The 19,182-nt window shown below is 47.0% G+C and overlaps 1 protein-coding gene and 23 non-coding genes across 24 annotated transcripts; all 24 read right to left on the bottom strand.

Annotated features, from left to right (window-relative positions):
* Positions 1-52: 52 nt before the first annotated feature.
* Positions 53-125, bottom strand: Trnar-ucu (transfer RNA arginine (anticodon UCU)). Its single transcript has one exon. It is a non-coding gene; the product is annotated as a tRNA-Arg (tRNA).
* Positions 126-487: 362 nt separating this feature from the next.
* Positions 488-560, bottom strand: Trnar-ucu (transfer RNA arginine (anticodon UCU)). The gene has a single exon. It is a non-coding gene; the product is annotated as a tRNA-Arg (tRNA).
* A 366-nt stretch (positions 561-926) lies between these two features.
* Positions 927-999, bottom strand: Trnar-ucu (transfer RNA arginine (anticodon UCU)). The gene has a single exon. It is a non-coding gene; the product is annotated as a tRNA-Arg (tRNA).
* A 365-nt stretch (positions 1,000-1,364) lies between these two features.
* On the bottom strand, positions 1,365-1,437 carry Trnar-ucu (transfer RNA arginine (anticodon UCU)). Its single transcript has one exon. It is a non-coding gene; the product is annotated as a tRNA-Arg (tRNA).
* Positions 1,438-1,799: 362 nt separating this feature from the next.
* Positions 1,800-1,872, bottom strand: Trnar-ucu (transfer RNA arginine (anticodon UCU)). The gene has a single exon. It is a non-coding gene; the product is annotated as a tRNA-Arg (tRNA).
* A 366-nt stretch (positions 1,873-2,238) lies between these two features.
* On the bottom strand, positions 2,239-2,311 carry Trnar-ucu (transfer RNA arginine (anticodon UCU)). The gene has a single exon. It is a non-coding gene; the product is annotated as a tRNA-Arg (tRNA).
* A 363-nt stretch (positions 2,312-2,674) lies between these two features.
* Trnar-ucu (transfer RNA arginine (anticodon UCU)) lies at positions 2,675-2,747 on the bottom strand. Its single transcript has one exon. It is a non-coding gene; the product is annotated as a tRNA-Arg (tRNA).
* Positions 2,748-3,116: 369 nt separating this feature from the next.
* Positions 3,117-3,189, bottom strand: Trnar-ucu (transfer RNA arginine (anticodon UCU)). The gene has a single exon. It is a non-coding gene; the product is annotated as a tRNA-Arg (tRNA).
* A 791-nt stretch (positions 3,190-3,980) lies between these two features.
* Positions 3,981-4,053, bottom strand: Trnar-ucu (transfer RNA arginine (anticodon UCU)). Its single transcript has one exon. It is a non-coding gene; the product is annotated as a tRNA-Arg (tRNA).
* Positions 4,054-4,421: 368 nt separating this feature from the next.
* On the bottom strand, positions 4,422-4,494 carry Trnar-ucu (transfer RNA arginine (anticodon UCU)). Its single transcript has one exon. It is a non-coding gene; the product is annotated as a tRNA-Arg (tRNA).
* Positions 4,495-4,854: 360 nt separating this feature from the next.
* On the bottom strand, positions 4,855-4,927 carry Trnar-ucu (transfer RNA arginine (anticodon UCU)). The gene has a single exon. It is a non-coding gene; the product is annotated as a tRNA-Arg (tRNA).
* Positions 4,928-5,287: 360 nt separating this feature from the next.
* On the bottom strand, positions 5,288-5,360 carry Trnar-ucu (transfer RNA arginine (anticodon UCU)). Its single transcript has one exon. It is a non-coding gene; the product is annotated as a tRNA-Arg (tRNA).
* Positions 5,361-8,445: 3,085 nt separating this feature from the next.
* On the bottom strand, positions 8,446-8,518 carry Trnar-ucu (transfer RNA arginine (anticodon UCU)). Its single transcript has one exon. It is a non-coding gene; the product is annotated as a tRNA-Arg (tRNA).
* Positions 8,519-8,878: 360 nt separating this feature from the next.
* Trnar-ucu (transfer RNA arginine (anticodon UCU)) lies at positions 8,879-8,951 on the bottom strand. The gene has a single exon. It is a non-coding gene; the product is annotated as a tRNA-Arg (tRNA).
* A 368-nt stretch (positions 8,952-9,319) lies between these two features.
* Positions 9,320-9,392, bottom strand: Trnar-ucu (transfer RNA arginine (anticodon UCU)). The gene has a single exon. It is a non-coding gene; the product is annotated as a tRNA-Arg (tRNA).
* Positions 9,393-9,754: 362 nt separating this feature from the next.
* On the bottom strand, positions 9,755-9,827 carry Trnar-ucu (transfer RNA arginine (anticodon UCU)). Its single transcript has one exon. It is a non-coding gene; the product is annotated as a tRNA-Arg (tRNA).
* Positions 9,828-10,196: 369 nt separating this feature from the next.
* Positions 10,197-10,269, bottom strand: Trnar-ucu (transfer RNA arginine (anticodon UCU)). Its single transcript has one exon. It is a non-coding gene; the product is annotated as a tRNA-Arg (tRNA).
* Positions 10,270-10,638: 369 nt separating this feature from the next.
* Trnar-ucu (transfer RNA arginine (anticodon UCU)) lies at positions 10,639-10,711 on the bottom strand. Its single transcript has one exon. It is a non-coding gene; the product is annotated as a tRNA-Arg (tRNA).
* A 369-nt stretch (positions 10,712-11,080) lies between these two features.
* On the bottom strand, positions 11,081-11,153 carry Trnar-ucu (transfer RNA arginine (anticodon UCU)). Its single transcript has one exon. It is a non-coding gene; the product is annotated as a tRNA-Arg (tRNA).
* Positions 11,154-11,519: 366 nt separating this feature from the next.
* On the bottom strand, positions 11,520-11,592 carry Trnar-ucu (transfer RNA arginine (anticodon UCU)). Its single transcript has one exon. It is a non-coding gene; the product is annotated as a tRNA-Arg (tRNA).
* A 369-nt stretch (positions 11,593-11,961) lies between these two features.
* Trnar-ucu (transfer RNA arginine (anticodon UCU)) lies at positions 11,962-12,034 on the bottom strand. The gene has a single exon. It is a non-coding gene; the product is annotated as a tRNA-Arg (tRNA).
* Positions 12,035-12,403: 369 nt separating this feature from the next.
* Trnar-ucu (transfer RNA arginine (anticodon UCU)) lies at positions 12,404-12,476 on the bottom strand. The gene has a single exon. It is a non-coding gene; the product is annotated as a tRNA-Arg (tRNA).
* A 369-nt stretch (positions 12,477-12,845) lies between these two features.
* On the bottom strand, positions 12,846-12,918 carry Trnar-ucu (transfer RNA arginine (anticodon UCU)). The gene has a single exon. It is a non-coding gene; the product is annotated as a tRNA-Arg (tRNA).
* A 2,743-nt stretch (positions 12,919-15,661) lies between these two features.
* Positions 15,662-17,383, bottom strand: LOC135396170 (uncharacterized). Its single transcript, XM_064627200.1, has 2 exons — positions 17,315-17,383; positions 15,662-16,543 (listed from the first exon to the last, which is right to left on the bottom strand). Exons 1-2 carry the CDS (start codon positions 17,381-17,383, stop codon positions 15,662-15,664), a joined length of 951 nt encoding a protein of 316 aa, XP_064483270.1.
* Positions 17,384-19,182: the final 1,799 nt, after the last annotated feature.

Below are 19,182 nucleotides of genomic sequence, written 5' to 3'. Positions count from 1 at the left end.
CTTCACTTGTCTACTGTCATTTTCCACTCTCACGTGAGATTCTCAAAAACTGCATCCCTGGCGGGGATCGAACCCGCGACCTCTGGATTAGAAGTCCAACGCGCTATCCTCTGCGCCACAGGGACCCATGTCCAGGACTTACATGAGTTGGAGGGAACAAAGCTGCTGCCTGTTTTCATCCATCAAGGAACCTACGCATTGAGATATGCCACCGGGAGTAAAAGAGTTGCAGGAACAAAAGAGTGGTGCTCCTCGTGCTCAACGAGTGCTTTGCCAACAAGTTGAAAAAACCATGTCCTACCTACGTGTCAGAATCCTCTTGTGGGGTTTTTCCCTGCTATCCTTTCAGAGTAATTTCTTCTTGAAAACGCGCTTGTATTAACAAAGATCATGTATGTTTATTACACTGTGCAATCACCCGAAGAAGAGCATGACTTCACTTGTCTACTGTCATTTTCCACTCTACACGTGAGGTTCTCAAAAACTGCATCCCTGGCGGGGATCGAACCCGCGACCTCTGGATTAGAAGTCCAACGCGCTATCCTCTGCGCCACAGGGACCCGTGTCCAGGACTTGCATGAGTTGGAGGAAACAAAGCTGCTGCGTGTTTTCATCCATCAAGGAACCTACGCATTGAGATATGCCACCGGGAGTAAAAGAGTTGCAGGAACAAAAGACTGGTGCTCCTCGTGCTCAACGAGAGTTTTGCCAACAAGTTAAAAAACCGTGTCCTACCAACGGCAATGTGTCGGAATCCTCTTGTGGGGCTCTTCCCTGCTATCCTTTCACAGCAATTTGTTTTCGAAAACGCGCGTATATTAACAAAGATCGAGTATGTTTATTACACTGTGCAGCCAGCCGAAGAAGAGCATGACCTCACTTGTCTACTGTCATTTTCCACTCTCACGTGAGATTCTCAAAAACTGCATCCCTGGCGGGGATCGAACCCGCGACCTCTGGATTAGAAGTCCAACGCGCTATCCTCTGCGCCACAGGGACCCATGTGCAGGACTTACATGAGTTGGAGGAAACAAAGCTGCTGCCTGTTTTCATCCATCAAGGAACCTACGCATTGAGATATGCCACCGGGAGTAAAAGAGTTGCAGGAACAAAAGAGTGGTGCTCCTCGTGCTCAACGAGTGCTTTGGCAAGAAGTTAAAAAAACATGTCCTACCTATGCGACGTGTCAGAATCCTCTTGTGGGGTTTTTCCCTGCTATCCTTTCACAGTAATTTCTTTTTGAAAACGCGCTTGTATTAACAAAGATCATGTATGTTTATTACACTGTGCAACCACCCGAAGAAGAGCATGACTTCACTTGTCTACTGTCATTTTCCACTCTCACGTGAGATTCTCAAAAACTGCATCCCTGGCGGGGATCGAACCCGCGACCTCTGGATTAGAAGTCCAACGCGCTATCCTCTGCGCCACAGGGACCCATGTCCAGGACTTACATGAGTTGGAGGGAACAAAGCTGCTGCCTGTTTTCATCCATCAAGGAACCTACGCATTGAGATATGCCACCGGGAGTAAAAGAGTTGCAGGAACAAAAGAGTGGTGCTCCTCGTGCTCAACGAGTGCTTTGCCAACAAGTTGAAAAAACCATGTCCTACCTACGTGTCAGAATCCTCTTGTGGGGTTTTTCCCTGCTATCCTTTCAGAGTAATTTCTTCTTGAAAACGCGCTTGTATTAACAAAGATCATGTATGTTTATTACACTGTGCAATCACCCGAAGAAGAGCATGACTTCACTTGTCTACTGTCATTTTCCACTCTACACGTGAGGTTCTCAAAAACTGCATCCCTGGCGGGGATCGAACCCGCGACCTCTGGATTAGAAGTCCAACGCGCTATCCTCTGCGCCACAGGGACCCGTGTCCATGACTTGCATGAGTTGGAGGAAACAAAGCTGCTGCGTGTTTTCATCCATCAAGGAACCTACGCATTGAGATATGCCACCGGGAGTAAAAGAGTTGCAGGAACAAAAGACTGGTGCTCCTCGTGCTCAACGAGAGTTTTGCCAACAAGTTAAAAAACCGTGTCCTACCAACGGCAATGTGTCGGAATCCTCTTGTGGGGCTCTTCCCTGCTATCCTTTCACAGTAATTTGTTTTCGAAAACGCGCGTATATTAACAAAGATCGAGTATGTTTATTACACTGTGCAGCCAGCCGAAGAAGAGCATGACCTCACTTGTCTACTGTCATTTTCCACTCTCACGTGAGATTCTCAAAAACTGCATCCCTGGCGGGGATCGAACCCGCGACCTCTGGATTAGAAGTCCAACGCGCTATCCTCTGCGCCACAGGGACCCATGTCCAGGACTTGCATGAGTTGGAGGAAACAAAGCTGCTGCCTGTTTTCATCCATCTAGGAACCTACGCATTGAGATATGCCACCGGGAGTAAAAGAGTTGCAGGAACAAAAGAGTGGTGCTCCTCGTGCTCAACGAGTGCTTTGCCAACAAGTTAAAAAAACCATGTCCTACCTACGTGTCAGAATCCTCTTGTGGGGTTTTTTCCCTGCTATCCTTTCAGAGTAATTTCTTCTTGAAAACGCGCTTGTATTAACAAAGATCATGTATGTTTATTACACTGTGCAATCACCCGAAGAAGAGCATGACTTCACTTGTCTACTGTCATTTTCCACTCTACACGTGAGGTTCTCAAAAACTGCATCCCTGGCGGGGATCGAACCCGCGACCTCTGGATTAGAAGTCCAACGCGCTATCCTCTGCGCCACAGGGACCCGTGTCCAGGACTTGCATGAGTTGGAGGAAACAAAGCTGCTGCGTGTTTTCATCCATCAGGGAATCTACGCATTGAGATATGCCACCGGGTGTAAAAGAGTTGCAGGAACAAAAGACTGGTGCTCCTCGTGCTCAACGAGTGCTTTGCCTACAAGTTAAAAAATCGTGTCCTACAAACGGCGACGTGTCAGGATCCTCTTGTGGGTTTTTTCCCTGCTATCCTTTCACAGTAATTTGTTATCGAAAACGCGCGTGTATTAACAAAGATCATCTATGTTTATTACACAGTGCAACCACCCAAAGAAGAGCATGACTTCACTTGTCTACTGTCATTTTCGACTCTACACCTGAAATTCCCAAAAAAATCGCATCCCTGGCGGGGATCGAACCCGCGACCTCTGGATTAGAAGTCCAACGCGCTATCCTCTGCGCCACAGGGACCCATGTGCAGGTCTTACATGAGTTGCAGGAAACTGCGTGTTTTCATCCATCAGGGAACCTACGCATTGAGATATGCCACCGGGTGTAAAAGAGTTGCAGGAACAAAAGACTGGTGCTCCTCGTGCTCAACGAGTGCTTTGCCTACAAGTTAAAAAATCGTGTCCTACGAACGGCGACGTGTCAGGATCCTCTTGTGGGGTTTTTCCCTGTTATCCTTTCGCAGTAATTTGTTATCGAAAACGCGCGTGTATTAACAAAGATCATCTATGTTTATTACACTGTGCAACCCAACCTAAGAAGAACATGACTTCACTTGTATACTGTGATTTTCCACTCTACACCTGAGATTCTCATAAAATTGCATTACTGGCGTGGATCGAACCGGCGACCTCTGGATTAGAAGTCCAACGCGCTATCCTCAGCGCCACAGGGACCCACGTGCAAAACCTACATGAGTTGGAGGAAACAAAGCTGCTGAGTGTTTTCTTCCATCAGGGAACCTACGCATTGAGATATGCTACCGGGTGTAAAAGGGTTGCGGGAACAAAGGCTGGTGCTCCTCGTGATTTGCCTACAAGTTAAAAAGCCGTGTCCTACCAACGGAGACGTGTCAGAATCCTCTTGTGGTGGTTTTTCCCTGCTATCCTTTCATAGTAATTTCTTTTCGAAAACGCGCGTGTATTAACAAAGATCATGTATGTTTATTACACTGTGCAACCACCCGAAGAAGAGCATGACTTCACTTGTCTACTGTCATTTTCCACTCTACATCTGAGATTCTCATAAAATTGCATCCCTGGCAGGGATCGAACCCGCGACCTCTGGATTAGAAGTCCAACGCGCTATCCTCTGCACCACAGGGACCAACGTGCAAAACCTACATGAGTTGGAGGAAACAAAGCTGCTGAGTGTTTTCTTCCATCAGGGAACCTACGCATTGAGATATGCCACCGGGTGTAAAACAGTTGCAGGAACAAAAGACTGGTGCTCCTCGTGCTCAACGAGTGCTTTGCCTACAAGTTAAAAAATCGTGTCCTACAAACGGCGACGTGTCAGGATCCTCTTGTGGGGTTTTTCCCTGCTATCCTTTCGCAGTAATTTGTTATCGAAAACGCGCGTGTATTAACAAAGATCATCTATATTTATTACACTGTGCAACCAACCGAGGAAGAACATGACTTCACTTGTCTACTGTCATTTTCCACTCTACACCAGAAATTCTCATAAAATTGCATCCCTGGCGGGAATCGAACCCGCGACCTGTGGATTAGAAGTCCAACGCGCTATCCTCTGCGCCACAGGGACCCATGTCCAGGTCTTACATGAGTTGGAGGAAACTGCGTGTTTTCATCCATCAGGGAACCTACGCATTGAGATATGCCACCGGGTGTAAAAGAGTTGCAGGAACAAAAGACTGGTGCTCCTCGTGCTCAACGAGTGCTTTGCCTACAAGCTAAAAAATCGTGTCCTACAAACGGCGACGTGTCAGGATCCTCTTGTGGGGTTTTTCCCTGCTATCCTTTCACAGTAATTTGTTATCGAAAACGCGCGTGTATTAACAAAGATCATCTATGTTTATTACACTGTGCAACCAACCGAAGAAGAATATGACTTCACTTGTCTGCTGTCATTTTTGACTCTACACCTGAAATTCTCATAAAATTGCATCCCTGGCGGGAATCGAACCCGCGACCTGTGGATTAGAAGTCCAACGCGCTATCCTCTGCGCCACAGGGACCCATGTCCAGGTCTTACATGAGTTGGAGGAAACTGCGTGTGTTCATCCATCAGGGAACCTACGCATTGAGATATGCCACCGGGTGTAAAAGAGTTGCAGGAACAAAAGACTGGTGCTCCTCGTGCTCAACGAGTGCTTTGCCTACAAGTTAAAAAATCGTGTCCTACAAACGGCGACGTGTCAGGATCCTCTTGTGGGGTTTTTCCCTGCTATCCTTTCACAGTAATTTCTTTTCGAAAACGCGCGTGTATTAACAAATATCATATATGTTTATTACACTGTGCAACCAGGCGAGGAAGAGCATGCCTTCACTTGTCTACTGTCATTTTCCACTCTACACCTGAGATTCTAATAAAATTGCATCCCTTGCGGGGATCGAACCCGCAACCTCTGGATTAGAAGTCCAACGCGCTATCCTCTGCGCCACAGGGACTTATTTTTTTCCACCTTTATTTTTCAGAGCTTACTACTCTGAGTCACGTCGACTCAATACCTCACAATACCATACACTATACAACAAAATCACAGAGAGAGAATACGATGTTTCTCCTCTATACCGGACACGTTAATAACACAATTTCTACAAAACATTCAGCCTTTCGCAGACTGTATCTAACCACTCAGGCACTTCTAAGAGCTGAGTACAAGCTAACTTTACCTGCAGTAGTTCGGCTTTGAAATATTTCATAGGAGGACACAAGGGCTCTTCGTTCCTATCGGCCATACGAAGCTTCCACAAACAGTACATGGCAACAAGAAGAACGATATCGTATCTCACATTTTCACCGAGGCGTAATGGGAGGAAGCGGATAGTGTGAGGATTAAGCGAAAGACGGCGCTTAAGGACTTTGAACTGTAAGTCATCCCAAAAGAATAAAGCTTCTGTGCAGTCCAGAAAAAGGTGATCGACAGTCTCGGGCGTGTTGCAAAATCTGCAATTCACGGACCACGGAACATAGAATCCCTTTTGTTGAAGCCAAGCTTTCACGGGCAGTGTGGACGTGTGTAATTTAAAGAAAAATGACTTCATGTTGGGCTTGACCGGCATCTTCCTGACTCTGCACAATACATCCGTGCCGTGCCATCCGGAGGGGATTTGACGGTAGATGGGCACAGGAAAGAGTACATCGAGAAGATGAGCTACCAACGTTTTCTTGGCGACAGAAAAGAGGTACTCTAAGCTGAATCTAGCCTTCAAGAAGTTTAGGCTCTCGACAACCTCTTTGTAGAACCCGCTTAAGCGTAGACTTTCTTCGTGAAACCCAACATATATATCGGGAATGTAGTTGTACGCAAGGGCCCGCTTGATGGTTTCCAGAATCGGGTGTGAACTCTGCCTATAAAAAAACAGTCTCATGACGAGTTGCTTGATGTAGAGATGCTGTAAGCCTAGTCCGCCGTCCTTGACTTTCTTGAACAGGTTTTGTCTTCGTATCCTTTCGAACGTTGAACACCATATTGTGGTGGCAAATATGCGATGACAACGATGTATAATTTTGCGGGAGCATTGCAGAACTTGCAAGAGGTAAATCAGCTTAGCGGCCAGAAAAACATTGCACACAGAAGCTCGTTGAAACATTGAGATATCTTGTTTTTTCCAGGTCGAAGCATGTGTCCTAATGTTTTGTAATCGCTCCGACCACAAGGAGGTCGTGTTACAACTTTTGTCTAACGGGACCCCAAGGTAGCAAGGACCACGGGTTTGCCACTGAACGCCACAAAAGAATTCCGGGGCTGTTCCCCATTGACCGCACCATATCCCCAGAGATTTGTCCTTGTTTAGACGTGCCCCAGAGACTTAACCAAACACATGAAGTTCGTGAATAACTTTGACGACACTTGGCTTGTCTGTCACGAGAAACGCAAGGTCATCCGCGTACGCCACGACCTTCACCACAGCATCGCGAAGCTCGAAACCACGTATGTCATCACGAGAGATGATACGCTGGCATAACGGCTCAAGGTATAGATCAAATAGTAGGGACGACATGGGACAGCCTTGTCGTACTGAAGCTCGAAGGGGCACTGGCGCGGTAAGAGTGCCGTTAATTACCAGGCTCGTTGCAACCTGTTCATAGCACAACTTGATTCGGCTTACGAACTTGTCTCCCATGTTGACGTAATGCAAGAGCGAAAACAAATAATCGTGACACACCCGATCAAAAGCCTTAGAGAGGTCCACTTGCAGCAGGGCTACATGACTTCCTTCAAGTCGACACCAGTCTAGAACTGAGCGGACAACATGGATGTTTGTTTGTATGGTCCTGTTCCTGATTGCGCATGTCTGATGATCGCCAACAAGTTGTGTCACCACAAGCTGGAGCCTGGCAGCAAGTACTTTGGCATACACCTTATAGTCCACATTACAGAGTGTGATAGGCCGATAATCGGTCACCTTGGGTAACCGTGTCTCCGCCACTTTTTTGGGTATGAGCACAGTATGGGACCTTCGAAAACTGTGCGAGAAGATCCTGTTAGTCTCAGCTTCCGCGTAGACGCATTGTAGAATGGGCACCAGCAGGTCCACGTACCGCTTGTAGAACTCAGCTCCCAAGCCATCAGGTCCAGGAGAACGGTTAAAATTCAAACTCTGTATTGCAGAATGGATTTCCGCCTCTGTAATTTCAGCGTCCAGGACATCTTTCTCTTGCTCGTTTAACTTGGGCATATGAGAGAGAAACGACTGGATCAAATCGTCGTCCACCGTGGCAGTTGGCCTCCCAAACAGGTTCTCATAGTAGTCAACAAATATTTGTTTCATGCGTTCAAGGTCTGTGACAACATGTCCTTGGTCCACCAACCGCGTGATGAGTCGAGAGCCGGTGTGCTTACGCTCTCCTGCAGCATGACTTTTAGACGCGGTCATATCCGGCAAAAACCTCTTCGTTCTCGATCGTACCCTCGCGCCTTCATACCGGTTGTTGTTGAAAAGTTCAAGACGGAGACGAATCTCATTTAAATCTTCCAAGAACGTCCCAGGGTTATCTGCTTCCAGTCTTGTGAGTTCTTGTTGTGCTTCCTTTAACATGTTCTCTTCATACATTTCTAGGTAGGCTAGCACGTTACTTCTCTCTATTGCAAAGGCTCTCACGTCTTGTTTGAGTGTTTCCCATTTAGCAGCCCAATTTCGCGGGTCATGTTGAAGCCGCCACAGGGACCCATGTCCAGGTCTTACGTGAGTTGCAGGAAACTGCGTATTTTCATCCATCAGGGAACCCACGCATTGAGATATGCCAGCGGGTGTAAAAAAGTTGCAGGAACAAAAGACTGGTGCTCCTCGTGCTCAACGAGTGCTTTGCCTACAAGTTAAAAAATCGTGTCCTACAAACGGCGACGTGTCAGGATCCTCTTGTGGGGTTTTTCCCTGCTATCCTTTCACAGTAATTTGTTATCGAAAACGCGCGTGTATTAACAAAGATCATCTATGTTTATTACACTGTGCAACCACCCGAAGAAGAGCATGACTTCACTTGTCTGCTGTCATTTTCGACTCTACACCTGAAATTCTCATAAAATTGCATCCCTGGCGGGGATCGAACCCGCGACCTCTGGATTAGAAGTCCAACGCGCTATCCTATGCGCCACAGGGACCCGTGTCCAGGTCTTACACGAGTTGGAGGAAACTGCGTGTTTTCATCCATCAGGGAACCTACGCATTGAGATATGCCACCGGGTGTAAAAGAGTTGCAGGAACAAAAGACTGGTGCTCCTCGTGCTCAACGAGTGCTTTGCCTACAAGTTAAAAAATCGTGTCCTACAAACGGCAACGTGTCAGGATCCTCTTGTGGGGTTTTTCCCTGCTATCCTTTCACAGTAATTTGTTATCGAAAACGCGCGTGTATTAACAAAGATCATCTATGTTTATCACACAGTGCTACCACCCGAAGGAGAGCATGACTTCACTTGTCTACTGTAATTTTCCACTCTACACCTGAAATTCTCATAAAATTGCATCCCTGGCGGGGATCGAACCCGCGACCTCTGGATTAGAAGTCCAACGCGCTATCCTCTGCGCCACAGGGACCCACATGCAAGACCTACATGAGTTGGAGGAAACAAAGCTGCTGAGTGTTTTATTCCATCAGGGAATCTACGCATTGAGATATGCTAGCGGGTGTAAAAGTGTTGCAGGAACAAAAGACTGGTGCTCCTCGTGCTCAACGAGTGCTTTGACTACAAGTTAAAAAATCGTGTGCTACAAACGGCGACGTGTCAGGATTCTCTTGTGGGGTTTTCCCCTGCTATCCTTTCACAGTAATTTGTTATCGAAAACGCGCGTGTATTAACAAAGATCATCTATGTTTATTACACTGTGCAACCAACCGAAGAAGAACATGACTTCACTTGTCTGCTGTCATTTTCGACTCTACACCTGAAATAATCATAAAATTGCATCCCTGGCGGGGTTCGAACCCGCGACCTCTGGATTAGAAGTCCAACGCGCTATCCTCTGCGCCACAGGGACCCATGTCCAGGTCTTACACGAGTTGGAGGAAACTGCGTGTTTTCATCCATCAGGGAACCTACGCATTGAGATATGCCACCGGGTGTAAAAGAGTTGCAGGAACAAAAGACTGGTGCTCCTCGTGCTCAACGAGTGCTTTGCCAACAATTTAAAAAACCATGTCCTGCATATGGCGACGTGTCAGGATCCTCTTGTGGGGTTTTTCCCTGCTATCCTTTCACAGTAATTTCTTTTCGAAAACGCGCGTGTATTAACAAAGATGATGTATGTTTATTACACTGTGCAACCACCCGAAGAAGAGCATGACTTCACTTGTCTACTGTCATTTTCCACTCTATACACCTGTGATTCTCATAAAATTGCATCCCTGGCGGTGATCGAGCCCGCGACCTCTCGATTAGAAGTCCAACGCGCTATCCTCTGCGCCACAGGGACCCATGTCGAGGACTTACATGAGTTGGAGGAAACAAAGCTGCTGCGTGTTTTCATCCATCAGGGAACCTACGCATTGAGATATGCCACCGGGAGTAAAAGAGTTGCAGGAACAAAAGACTGGTGCTCCTCGTGCTCAACGAGTGCTTTGCCTACAAGTTAAAAAACCGTGTCCTACCAACGGCAATGTGTCAGAATCCCCTCGTGGGGCTCTTCCCTGCTATCCTTTCACAGTAATTTGTTTTCGAAAACGCGCGTGTATTAACAATGATCGTGTATGTTTATTACACCGTGCAACCAGCCGAAGAAGAGCATGACTTCAATTGTTCTACTGTCATTTTCCACTCTACACCTGAGATTCTCATAAAATTGCATCCCTGGCGGGGATCGAACCCGCGACCTCTGGATTAGAAGTCCAACGCGCTATCCTCTGCGCCACAGGGACCCATGTCCAGTACTTACATGAGTTGGAGGAAAGAAAGCTGCTGCGTGTTTTCATCCATCAAGGAACCTACGCATTGAGATATGCCACCGGGAGTAAAAGAGTTGCAGGAACAAAAGACTGGTGCTCCTCGTGCTCAACGAGTGCTTTGCCTACAAGTTAAAAAACCGTGTCCTACCAACGGCAATGTGTCAGAATCCCCTCGTGGGGCTCTTCCCTGCTATCCTTTCACAGTAATTTGTTTTCGAAAACGCGCGTGTATTAACAATGATCGTGTATGTTTATCACACCGTGCAACCAGCCGAAGAAGAGCATGACTTCAATTGTTCTACTGTCATTTTCCACTCTACACCTGAGATTCTCATAAAATTGCATCCCTGGCGGGGATAGAACCCGCGACCTCTGGATTAGAAGTCCAACGCGCTATCCTCTGCGCCACAGGGACCCATGTCCAGTACTTACATGAGTTGGAGGAAAGAAAGCTGTTGCGTGTTTTCATCCATCAAGGAACCTACGCATTGAGATATGCCACCGGGAGTAAAAGAGTTGCAGGAACAAAAGACTGGTGCTCCTCGTGCTCAACGAGTGCTTTGCCTACAAGTTAAAAAACCGTGTCCTACCAACGGCAATGTGTCAGAATCCCCTCGTGGGGCTCTTCCCTGCTATCCTTTCACAGTAATTTGTTTTCGAAAACGCGCGTGTATTAACAATGATCGTGTATGTTTATTACACCGTGCAACCAGCCGAAGAAGAGCATGACTTCAATTGTTCTACTGTCATTTTCCACTCTACACCTGAGATTCTCATAAAATTGCATCCCTGGCGGGGATCGAACCCGCGACCTCTGGATTAGAAGTCCAACGCGCTATCCTCTGCGCCACAGGGACCCATGTCCAGTACTTACATGAGTTGGAGGAAAGAAAGCTGCTGCGTGTTTTCATCCATCAAGGAACCTACGCATTGAGATATGCCACCGGGAGTAAAAGAGTTGCAGGAACAAAAGACTGGTGCTCCTCGTGCTCAACGAGTGCTTTGCCTACAAGTTAAAAAACCGTGTCCTACCAACGGCAATGTGTCAGAATCCCCTCGTGGGGCTCTTCCCTGCTATCCTTTCACAGTAATTTGTTTTCGAAAACGCGCGTGTATTAACAATGATCGTGTATGTTTATTACACCGTGCAACCAGCCGAAGAGCATGACTTCAATTGTTCTACTGTCATTTTCCACTCTACACCTGAGATTCTCATAAAATTGCATCCCTGGCGGGGATCGAACCCGCGACCTCTGGATTAGAAGTCCAACGCGCTATCCTCTGCGCCACAGGGACCCATGTCCAGTACTTACATGAGTTGGAGGAAAGAAAGCTGCTGCGTGTTTTCATCCATCAAGGAACCTACGCATTGAGATATGCCACCGGGAGTAAAAGAGTTGCAGGAACAAAAGACTGGTGCTCCTCGTGCTCAACGAGTGCTTTGCCTACAAGTTAAAAAACCGTGTCCTACCAACGGCAATGTGTCAGAATCCCCTCGTGGGGCTCTTCCCTGCTATCCTTTCACAGTAATTTGTTTTCGAAAACGCGCGTGTATTAACAATGATCGTGTATGTTTATTACACCGTGCAACCAGCCGAAGAAGAGCATGACTTCAATTGTTCTACTGTCATTTTCCACTCTACACCTGAGATTCTCATAAAATTGCATCCCTGGCGGGGATCGAACCCGCGACCTCTGGATTAGAAGTCCAACGCGCTATCCTCTGCGCCACAGGGACCCATGTCCAGTACTTACATGAGTTGGAGGAAAGAAAGCTGCTGCGTGTTTTCATCCATCAAGGAACCTACGCATTGAGATATGCCACCGGGAGTAAAAGAGTTGCAGGAACAAAAGACTGGTGCTCCTCGTGCTCAACGAGTGCTTTGCCTACAAGTTAGAAAACCGTGTCCTACCAACGGCAATGTGTCACAATCCTCTTGTCGGGCTCTTCCCTGCTATCCTTTCGAAGTACTTTCTGTTCAAGAACGCCCGTCTATGAACAAAGATCGTGTATGTTTAATACACTGTGCAACCAGCTGAAGAAGAACAAGGCTTCACTTGTTCTACTGTGATTTTCCACTCTACATCTGAGATTCTCATAAAATTACATCCCTGGCGGGGATCGAACCCGCGACCTCTGGATTAGAAGTCCAACGCGCTATCCTCTGCGCCACAGGGACCCATGTCCAGTACTTACATGAGTTGGAGGAAAGAAAGCTGCTGCGTGTTTTCATCCATCAAGGAACCTACGCATTGAGATATGCCACCGGGAGTAAAAGAGTTGCAGGAACAAAAGACTGGTGCTCCTCGTGCTCAACGAGTGCTTTGCCTACAAGTTAGAAAACCGTGTCCTACCAACGGCAATGTGTCACAATCCTCTTGTCGGGCTCTTCCCTGCTATCCTTTCGAAGTACTTTCTGTTCAAGAACGCCCGTCTATGAACAAAGATCGTGTATGTTTAATACACTGTGCAACCAGCTGAAGAAGAACAAGGCTTCACTTGTTCTACTGTGATTTTCCACTCTACATCTGAGATTCTCATAAAATTACATCCCTGGCGGGGATCGAACCCGCGACCTCTGGATTAGAAGTCCAACGCGCTATCCTCTGCGCCACAGGGACCCATGTCCAGGACTTACATGAGTTGGAGGAAACAAAGCTGCTGCGTGTTTTCATCCATCAGGGAACCTACACATTGAGATATGCCAACGGGTGTAAAAGAGTTGCAGGAACGAATTCTGGTGCTCCTCGTGCTCAACGAGTGGTTTGCCTACAAGTTAAAAAACCGTGTCCTACCAACGGCAATGTGTCAGAATCCTCTTGTGGGGCTCTTCCCTGCTATCCTTTCGAAGTAATTTGTTTTCGAAAACGCGCGTGTATTAACAAAGATCGTGTATGTTTATTACACCTGTGCAACCAGCCGAAGAAGAGCATGACTTCACTTGTTGCACATGTTTTTCTTTCTTTTTTCATGAAAATATCCAGAGAAGGACTGAGTATTAAAGACAAGACTCTTATTCGTAGTATCTTTCTACGATGTTCCCGTGATGGCTGGGAACACGACTGCGATCTTCCTTCCCTTCGGCGCAAGTAATTAGAATGAAACTCGTTGCTGCTGTCGGAATCCAATTCTGCTTACAGGTACAGAGCCATAACAAACACTTATACCAATGACTAGTAAAGCGAATCGAGTACAACTCTCACAAACAGTATACACGAAAGGAAAGACAAGCGTAAAGAACACGACCGCGGAGCTGGCAGCAGACCACTACACTACACGCGTACTGGCTTGTTCGTTTTGGAAGCGCCTGTGCTGAACCTACACTAGCACGGCGGTGCACGCGCTTGCACCACATCGGCACTCCCCTGAACTAGTGCCGGAGGTGCAGGCCAAATCGAAGATACCTTTTATCTTGGCGAACCCTGTATTTCACACACCGTAATTTTCTTTGCTACCGTAATATTACGGTAACTCTCTCGAGTCTTCACATGAAAGAATGCACACAAGCGTTCCATCATGTCAAGTTTTGACCAATCGGCCCTATACACCATGTAGTTCATCCCTGCGTCCCGGGAATTCTGAACAAGCGGCCAACACAAGCCGCCAACACAAACAGACGGGACGATACTTCTTCATAACTCCTCACACGCTGGGAAATGTTAACAACTAGCCAACATTATAGCTTGCTCGAATTTTGTTGCTTTGCTCTGTAAGTGCTTTGTTTAGATGAAAACGGGCACAACACCTTTCACCGAGCAACTATGATGATATTAACTTTATATGTGCATGTTTTTTTTAATTCCGCGTAAGCGCCGCGAAGCAACTGTGGCTATGAGCTGCGTACAGACGTGGACAGATGGAGAGAGGACAGCAGGAAGGAGTGGGAGACAGGGAGGGTTAGTATGCGTCCTGGAACGACTTCAAGGGGAACTGCGCCGACATTCGTGTGGAAAGTCTTCGGAAAACCTCAAGGAAAACCTGAGATAGCACAGCCGGTGACAGGATTCGAACCCGTGTCACCTCCCAGTCTCGGCGTGGAAAGCGATCATCCTAACCACTACGGCATGGGAGCTGGTTTATATATGCATGTACCCTACGCTACACAATTTCAGATAAGGTAGCTGGAGTCGATTAAGAACAACCGAGACCGTACGCTCTAGGAGAAACAAAAAAGGTAGAATTGACTACCCAACTCAGTAGAGCTGTATTGCAGCCACATTTATATTCAAACCAATTTTACCTTTTGGGCATAAAAGCACAGTAGAAAGAAACTACAGAGCAGAAACTGTCGTTCTACCAGATTGAGTAAGGAATTGTAGTTTTTTTTTTTTTTTTTAATGCAGACGTGGGAGAGAGGATCAAAAGAAAGGGACGCCGCCGCTTGTACCAGCGCAGCAGAAGGCCGCGTGGATTGGCCCGAAATGGTACAAGTATTGTAGTTCTACCGGCTTCGGTGGGAAATTCTGCGTTTTTTTCGCCCTTATATTGTACTGAAGAAACAGGCAGGGTGATTACGAAATGAAAGTTAGGTAGCAAGCGAGCTGGTGGTGATGACTCGAAAACCCGAGACGGTGTAGGGACGATAACAGACAACACATACACGGTCTCAGACTCAGCTCAGTCAAGTTGAGATATTCTCGTTAGGGTGAAATATCTTCTGCTTGCAAGCTGCCCAACTTCTTCAGCTGATTTTGAATCACATCTATTGTGCAATACAATTTATTTTTCTTTGCGTATGGCGACGGCTTCTACTAATCCCATGTAAGCCGATGACTTGAAGGGAGGTAACGGAAATAAAAAGCATAATGTTTTGTGTCTGCATTGCATCTATCAATTTATCCAGGAGCTTTGAATGTTTTGGTTGCACCTTGATCAGTAGAAACACTTTTTCCATTGGCCCGCTGAATGGATGTGGTGAGGACATACACGCTTTCCCTTTGGAATGCATTGCAAGCGACTGTCCGTGTATGCAGCTTCTTGTCAGTTCCTCAACCTTTGAACCATGACAGCTTTTCTGAAGAATTACGATGTGCATACAATTTGTTCTTACGGACGTAAACTATCTTATGAACTGTAGTCTTCACGCGCACTCGCAGGAACGTTTTGACCCAAAATTGAAGAAATGACCCAACGATTGTTTCATAGAGTAAAATTACAAACAAAAAATGAAGATCGTCTCCTTGCTTTTATTCTCGCACGCATATTGCGCTGACAGTTTGCACGGATCACACAGTCATGTAGGCAATGATTATAAGCATGTTGATGATAAAAGTCCGTAACTGATGTCCGTCGCTGAAATACACATCCACACCCAAAGAAACGATTGCTTAAACTGACCACAAGCTATTCGCAAGATGCAAAGAATTACCACGACTTTCCATGGCCAAGGCCGTAACCCCCATGTCCACCACCAAGGCCGTGTCCACCAGAGCCTCCAGCAAGACCACCGTAACTCCCATGTCCACCACCAAGACCGTGTCCACCAGAGCCTCCAGCAAGACCATCGTAACCCCCCTGTCCACCACCAAGACCGTGTCCACCATAGCCTCCAGCAAGACCACCGTAACCCCCATGTCCACCACCAAGGCCGTGTCGACCATAGCCTCCACCAACACCACCGTAAACACCCTTTACACCGTCTCCACCATATCCCCCATCAAGACCACCGTATCCACCACCTACACTGTAACCACCGTCGCCCCCAGCAAGGGCATGTCCACCAGTAAGACCATAGCCGCCGAATCCACCCGAGCCATATCCTCCAAAGCCACCACCCAAGCCGAAGCCTCCGGTCCCGGCACCGGCAAACCCTCCTCCGAGGCCAAATCCACCAGAACCAGCAGAACCAGCGCGCAGAGCGGCTTCGGTGCCTAACGCAGCCCCAGTAGCGAGACCAGCGCCGGCGCCGACGCCGCCGGCGTTGTGATAGTCTACGACTGGCTCTACGCGGTGCGTGACAGTAGTGACTGGAGCCCTGACGTAGTTGACGACTTTCTTAGTCACGAAGTGTTGCTTTACGACTGGCTGCTTGACGACGGCCAGGGTGACGATGGGCTTCTTGACCGGGTGTCCAACAGCAACGCGACCACGATGAACTTGGGCTGGCCCGACGTGTCCTTGCCCGACCTGTCCATGTCCGTAACCTCCTCCGAAACCGACGGCACCATGACCTCCTCCTCCATAGCCCAGGCCACCGCCGTAACCACCGGCGCTGACGCAAGCCACAAGGGCTGCCAGGGTGAAAACCTGTTACGACGAAGGATGATATGTGAGGTGCATTGTACGGCAAGCGTGAACATGTGTTGTAAAAATATTAATTAGTTATTGCCGGAACCGTATATATTAATTAACCGATATATTAATTAATTATAATTAATTAATATTATGAACATATTTTCAGCCGTGGAAGAATGAAACTAAGGATATACCCTCAGAGCCTCTCCCAATGCAAGCGGGCGTGCTGACCGGCGCATGGCATTGTGGTTAGTTTCCCCCACACGTCACCCATACACGTGACAGCAACACGTCATCAAACATGGCGTCCTCCACGCCCGTGACGTATCTTACCTGAATACGGAGACGAGTAGCGGTCGAATAACCTACTTCCGCTTTCATAACCTGTTTGGAGCTTGAAGTTATCATACTCGTTCAAAACACAAAATAGATCATCTCACTGCTGAAGCAATGGATGGCTAAACTGTTAGAAGACGTACGTACGTCATCGTGACATTGTCAGGCTTCTCTTCTGTTCTGCTGAACTTTCGCTGTGATTTATTGCGCGGCAAATGTTGAAGTACCCCGTACCCTTCAAAGTGTTATGCGAATGGTCTCCTTGACGGTCACAGGTTTGCTCAAGATGGGGTATGCTAAACTTCGAAGCCTCAGCGCAGACCGACATAACCGAAACAAGTGGGGATCACGTGACCAGGGAACTAGATGGGCGTGGTATTGCCAGGAGCGACCGCCAGAGGAGTCCTACTGGCATCCGTGTTTATAGCCCCCTCCTTCATTTCTTACCTGCATGTTTTCAGTCAAGGACAATAAGGTACTGAGAAACACGTTATCTTGGTCGATAGAAGTTGTCATCGTAGAACGTGAAGAAAAACAATGTGCAAGTTTCCGGCGCCGATGCAGAATCAAAAATAACAAAGACGGTTAAGAGCATCAGCTCTTTACTATATACATTAAAAACAAGACTTTCGTGCAGTAGGCTGCACTTCTTCAGGTTTGAGGACCTGTTACAAGTGGTGAAGCATATATCAAAAACCAGTCACATGGTACAAGAGAAAAGGGTAAGGGTGAAGAGAAATACAAACGCGATATTTGTATCGTTGATATTTGTATCGCGTTTGTTTTTCTCTTCACCCTTACCCTTTTCTCTTGTACCATGTGACTGGTTTTTGATATATGCTTCACCATAAGTAACAGGTCCTCAAACCTGAAGAAGTGCAGCCTACTGCACGAAAGTCTTGTTTTTAATGTATATAGTAAACAGCTGATGCTCTTAACCGTCTTTGTTATTTTCGATAGAAGTTACGAGAGACTGTATAAAACGCACCTAAATATCGATCGAGTTTCAAGTTAGTGTTAAGACCGTATTCTTAAATGATCCTCTACTCAACACCCCTGCCTCCAACCCCAGTGAGCGAAGGAATGGAGCACTGCCCTACTTGAGGAGCCATTCGTGAGCCTCAAGGGAACACAGGATTTACCTTCTAGCAACGTTGTTCCATATGCGGAAGAACTTATTTTGAAAATGCAGTCGAACCTCGTTTATACGATACTCGTTAATCTGACATCCTCCCTTTACGACCATTTTGCTCGGAAACTCTTCCCTCCCCCTCGCAAACCCTCCCTGTTAATATGACAGCTCGCTTATCTGACAACGATCGCGATTTTTCACACGAACAGAGGGCGAACAGATGTTTTCCGCCCTGGATGTTATGATCGCCAGCGGTTGAACAAGTGGTACTCCCGGCCTGGAAGTGCCCTATTGTTTCGAATGACGCGTGTCCAAAACCAATGTCCGGTTTCACGATGACTCAATATGCTCTGTGTGCAGCGGCCAGTAAGCCTAAAAGAGCACTGTCCTTGCCGCAGCAGTCGCACAATTACAGCGTGCAGAAGCAACAGAAATATATTCATATTTGGTTTGCCACTGACCGTGTAAAAGCTCCATTGGAAAAACTACAGCATGAGATTAGAACGACGTAGACGCTTTCATGGGATGTCTTCAGCAAATAGACTGTAAAACGTTCTTCATCAGTTACTCCTGTTTTTTTGTTCGCCCAAGCAGAAAATGAAATGCGACGCATCCTAGAAAACAATGCCCGACAAAGGAATGACGCGCTGAAGTATATTGCTCGGGCACACATTTTCTGTCCAGGATTTTACGCCATGTGACCAACTTGCGTAAGTTCGTCACTTTTTCTCGCTGCTTCTAGACTGCTCTCCGACCTATAGAGCAGACGACGTTATGTCTACCTCCGCGTTGGTGTCTGATTGAGTACTACAGTTCTACAAATGATGTAACAATGGATAGAGGTGTCTGGATGGTGGTACATCTAGCCGCACGTACCCGAAAAAAAAAAGAGTTTTTGTATTAACGCTGCACCCGTTACGACCGAGGGGGATCGAACAAGAACTTGTATAAATAGAATTAAGAAGCGTAGAAGAACAATATCACGCCTATTACCCCCGTAGCTAAACAACTGCAAGTAGGAGCTCTTACCTCCTTTAAAGGGAAGTTGTTCCACAATGTGCATGCAAACTTATCTTAAACGCTACCTCAACTGCATTCGAAACTACTTGCGCAAGTAAACTTATTTTTACGATTACGTAACATGCAAGTATATTACTGAAATCCACGGATTACCACGAAGATA

The sequence above is a fragment of the Ornithodoros turicata genome, chromosome 1 (genome assembly GCF_037126465.1).
Source record: "Ornithodoros turicata isolate Travis chromosome 1, ASM3712646v1, whole genome shotgun sequence".
NCBI classification, from domain to species: domain Eukaryota; kingdom Metazoa; phylum Arthropoda; class Arachnida; order Ixodida; family Argasidae; genus Ornithodoros; species Ornithodoros turicata.
This window is presented reverse-complemented; position numbering and strand designations above follow the sequence as displayed.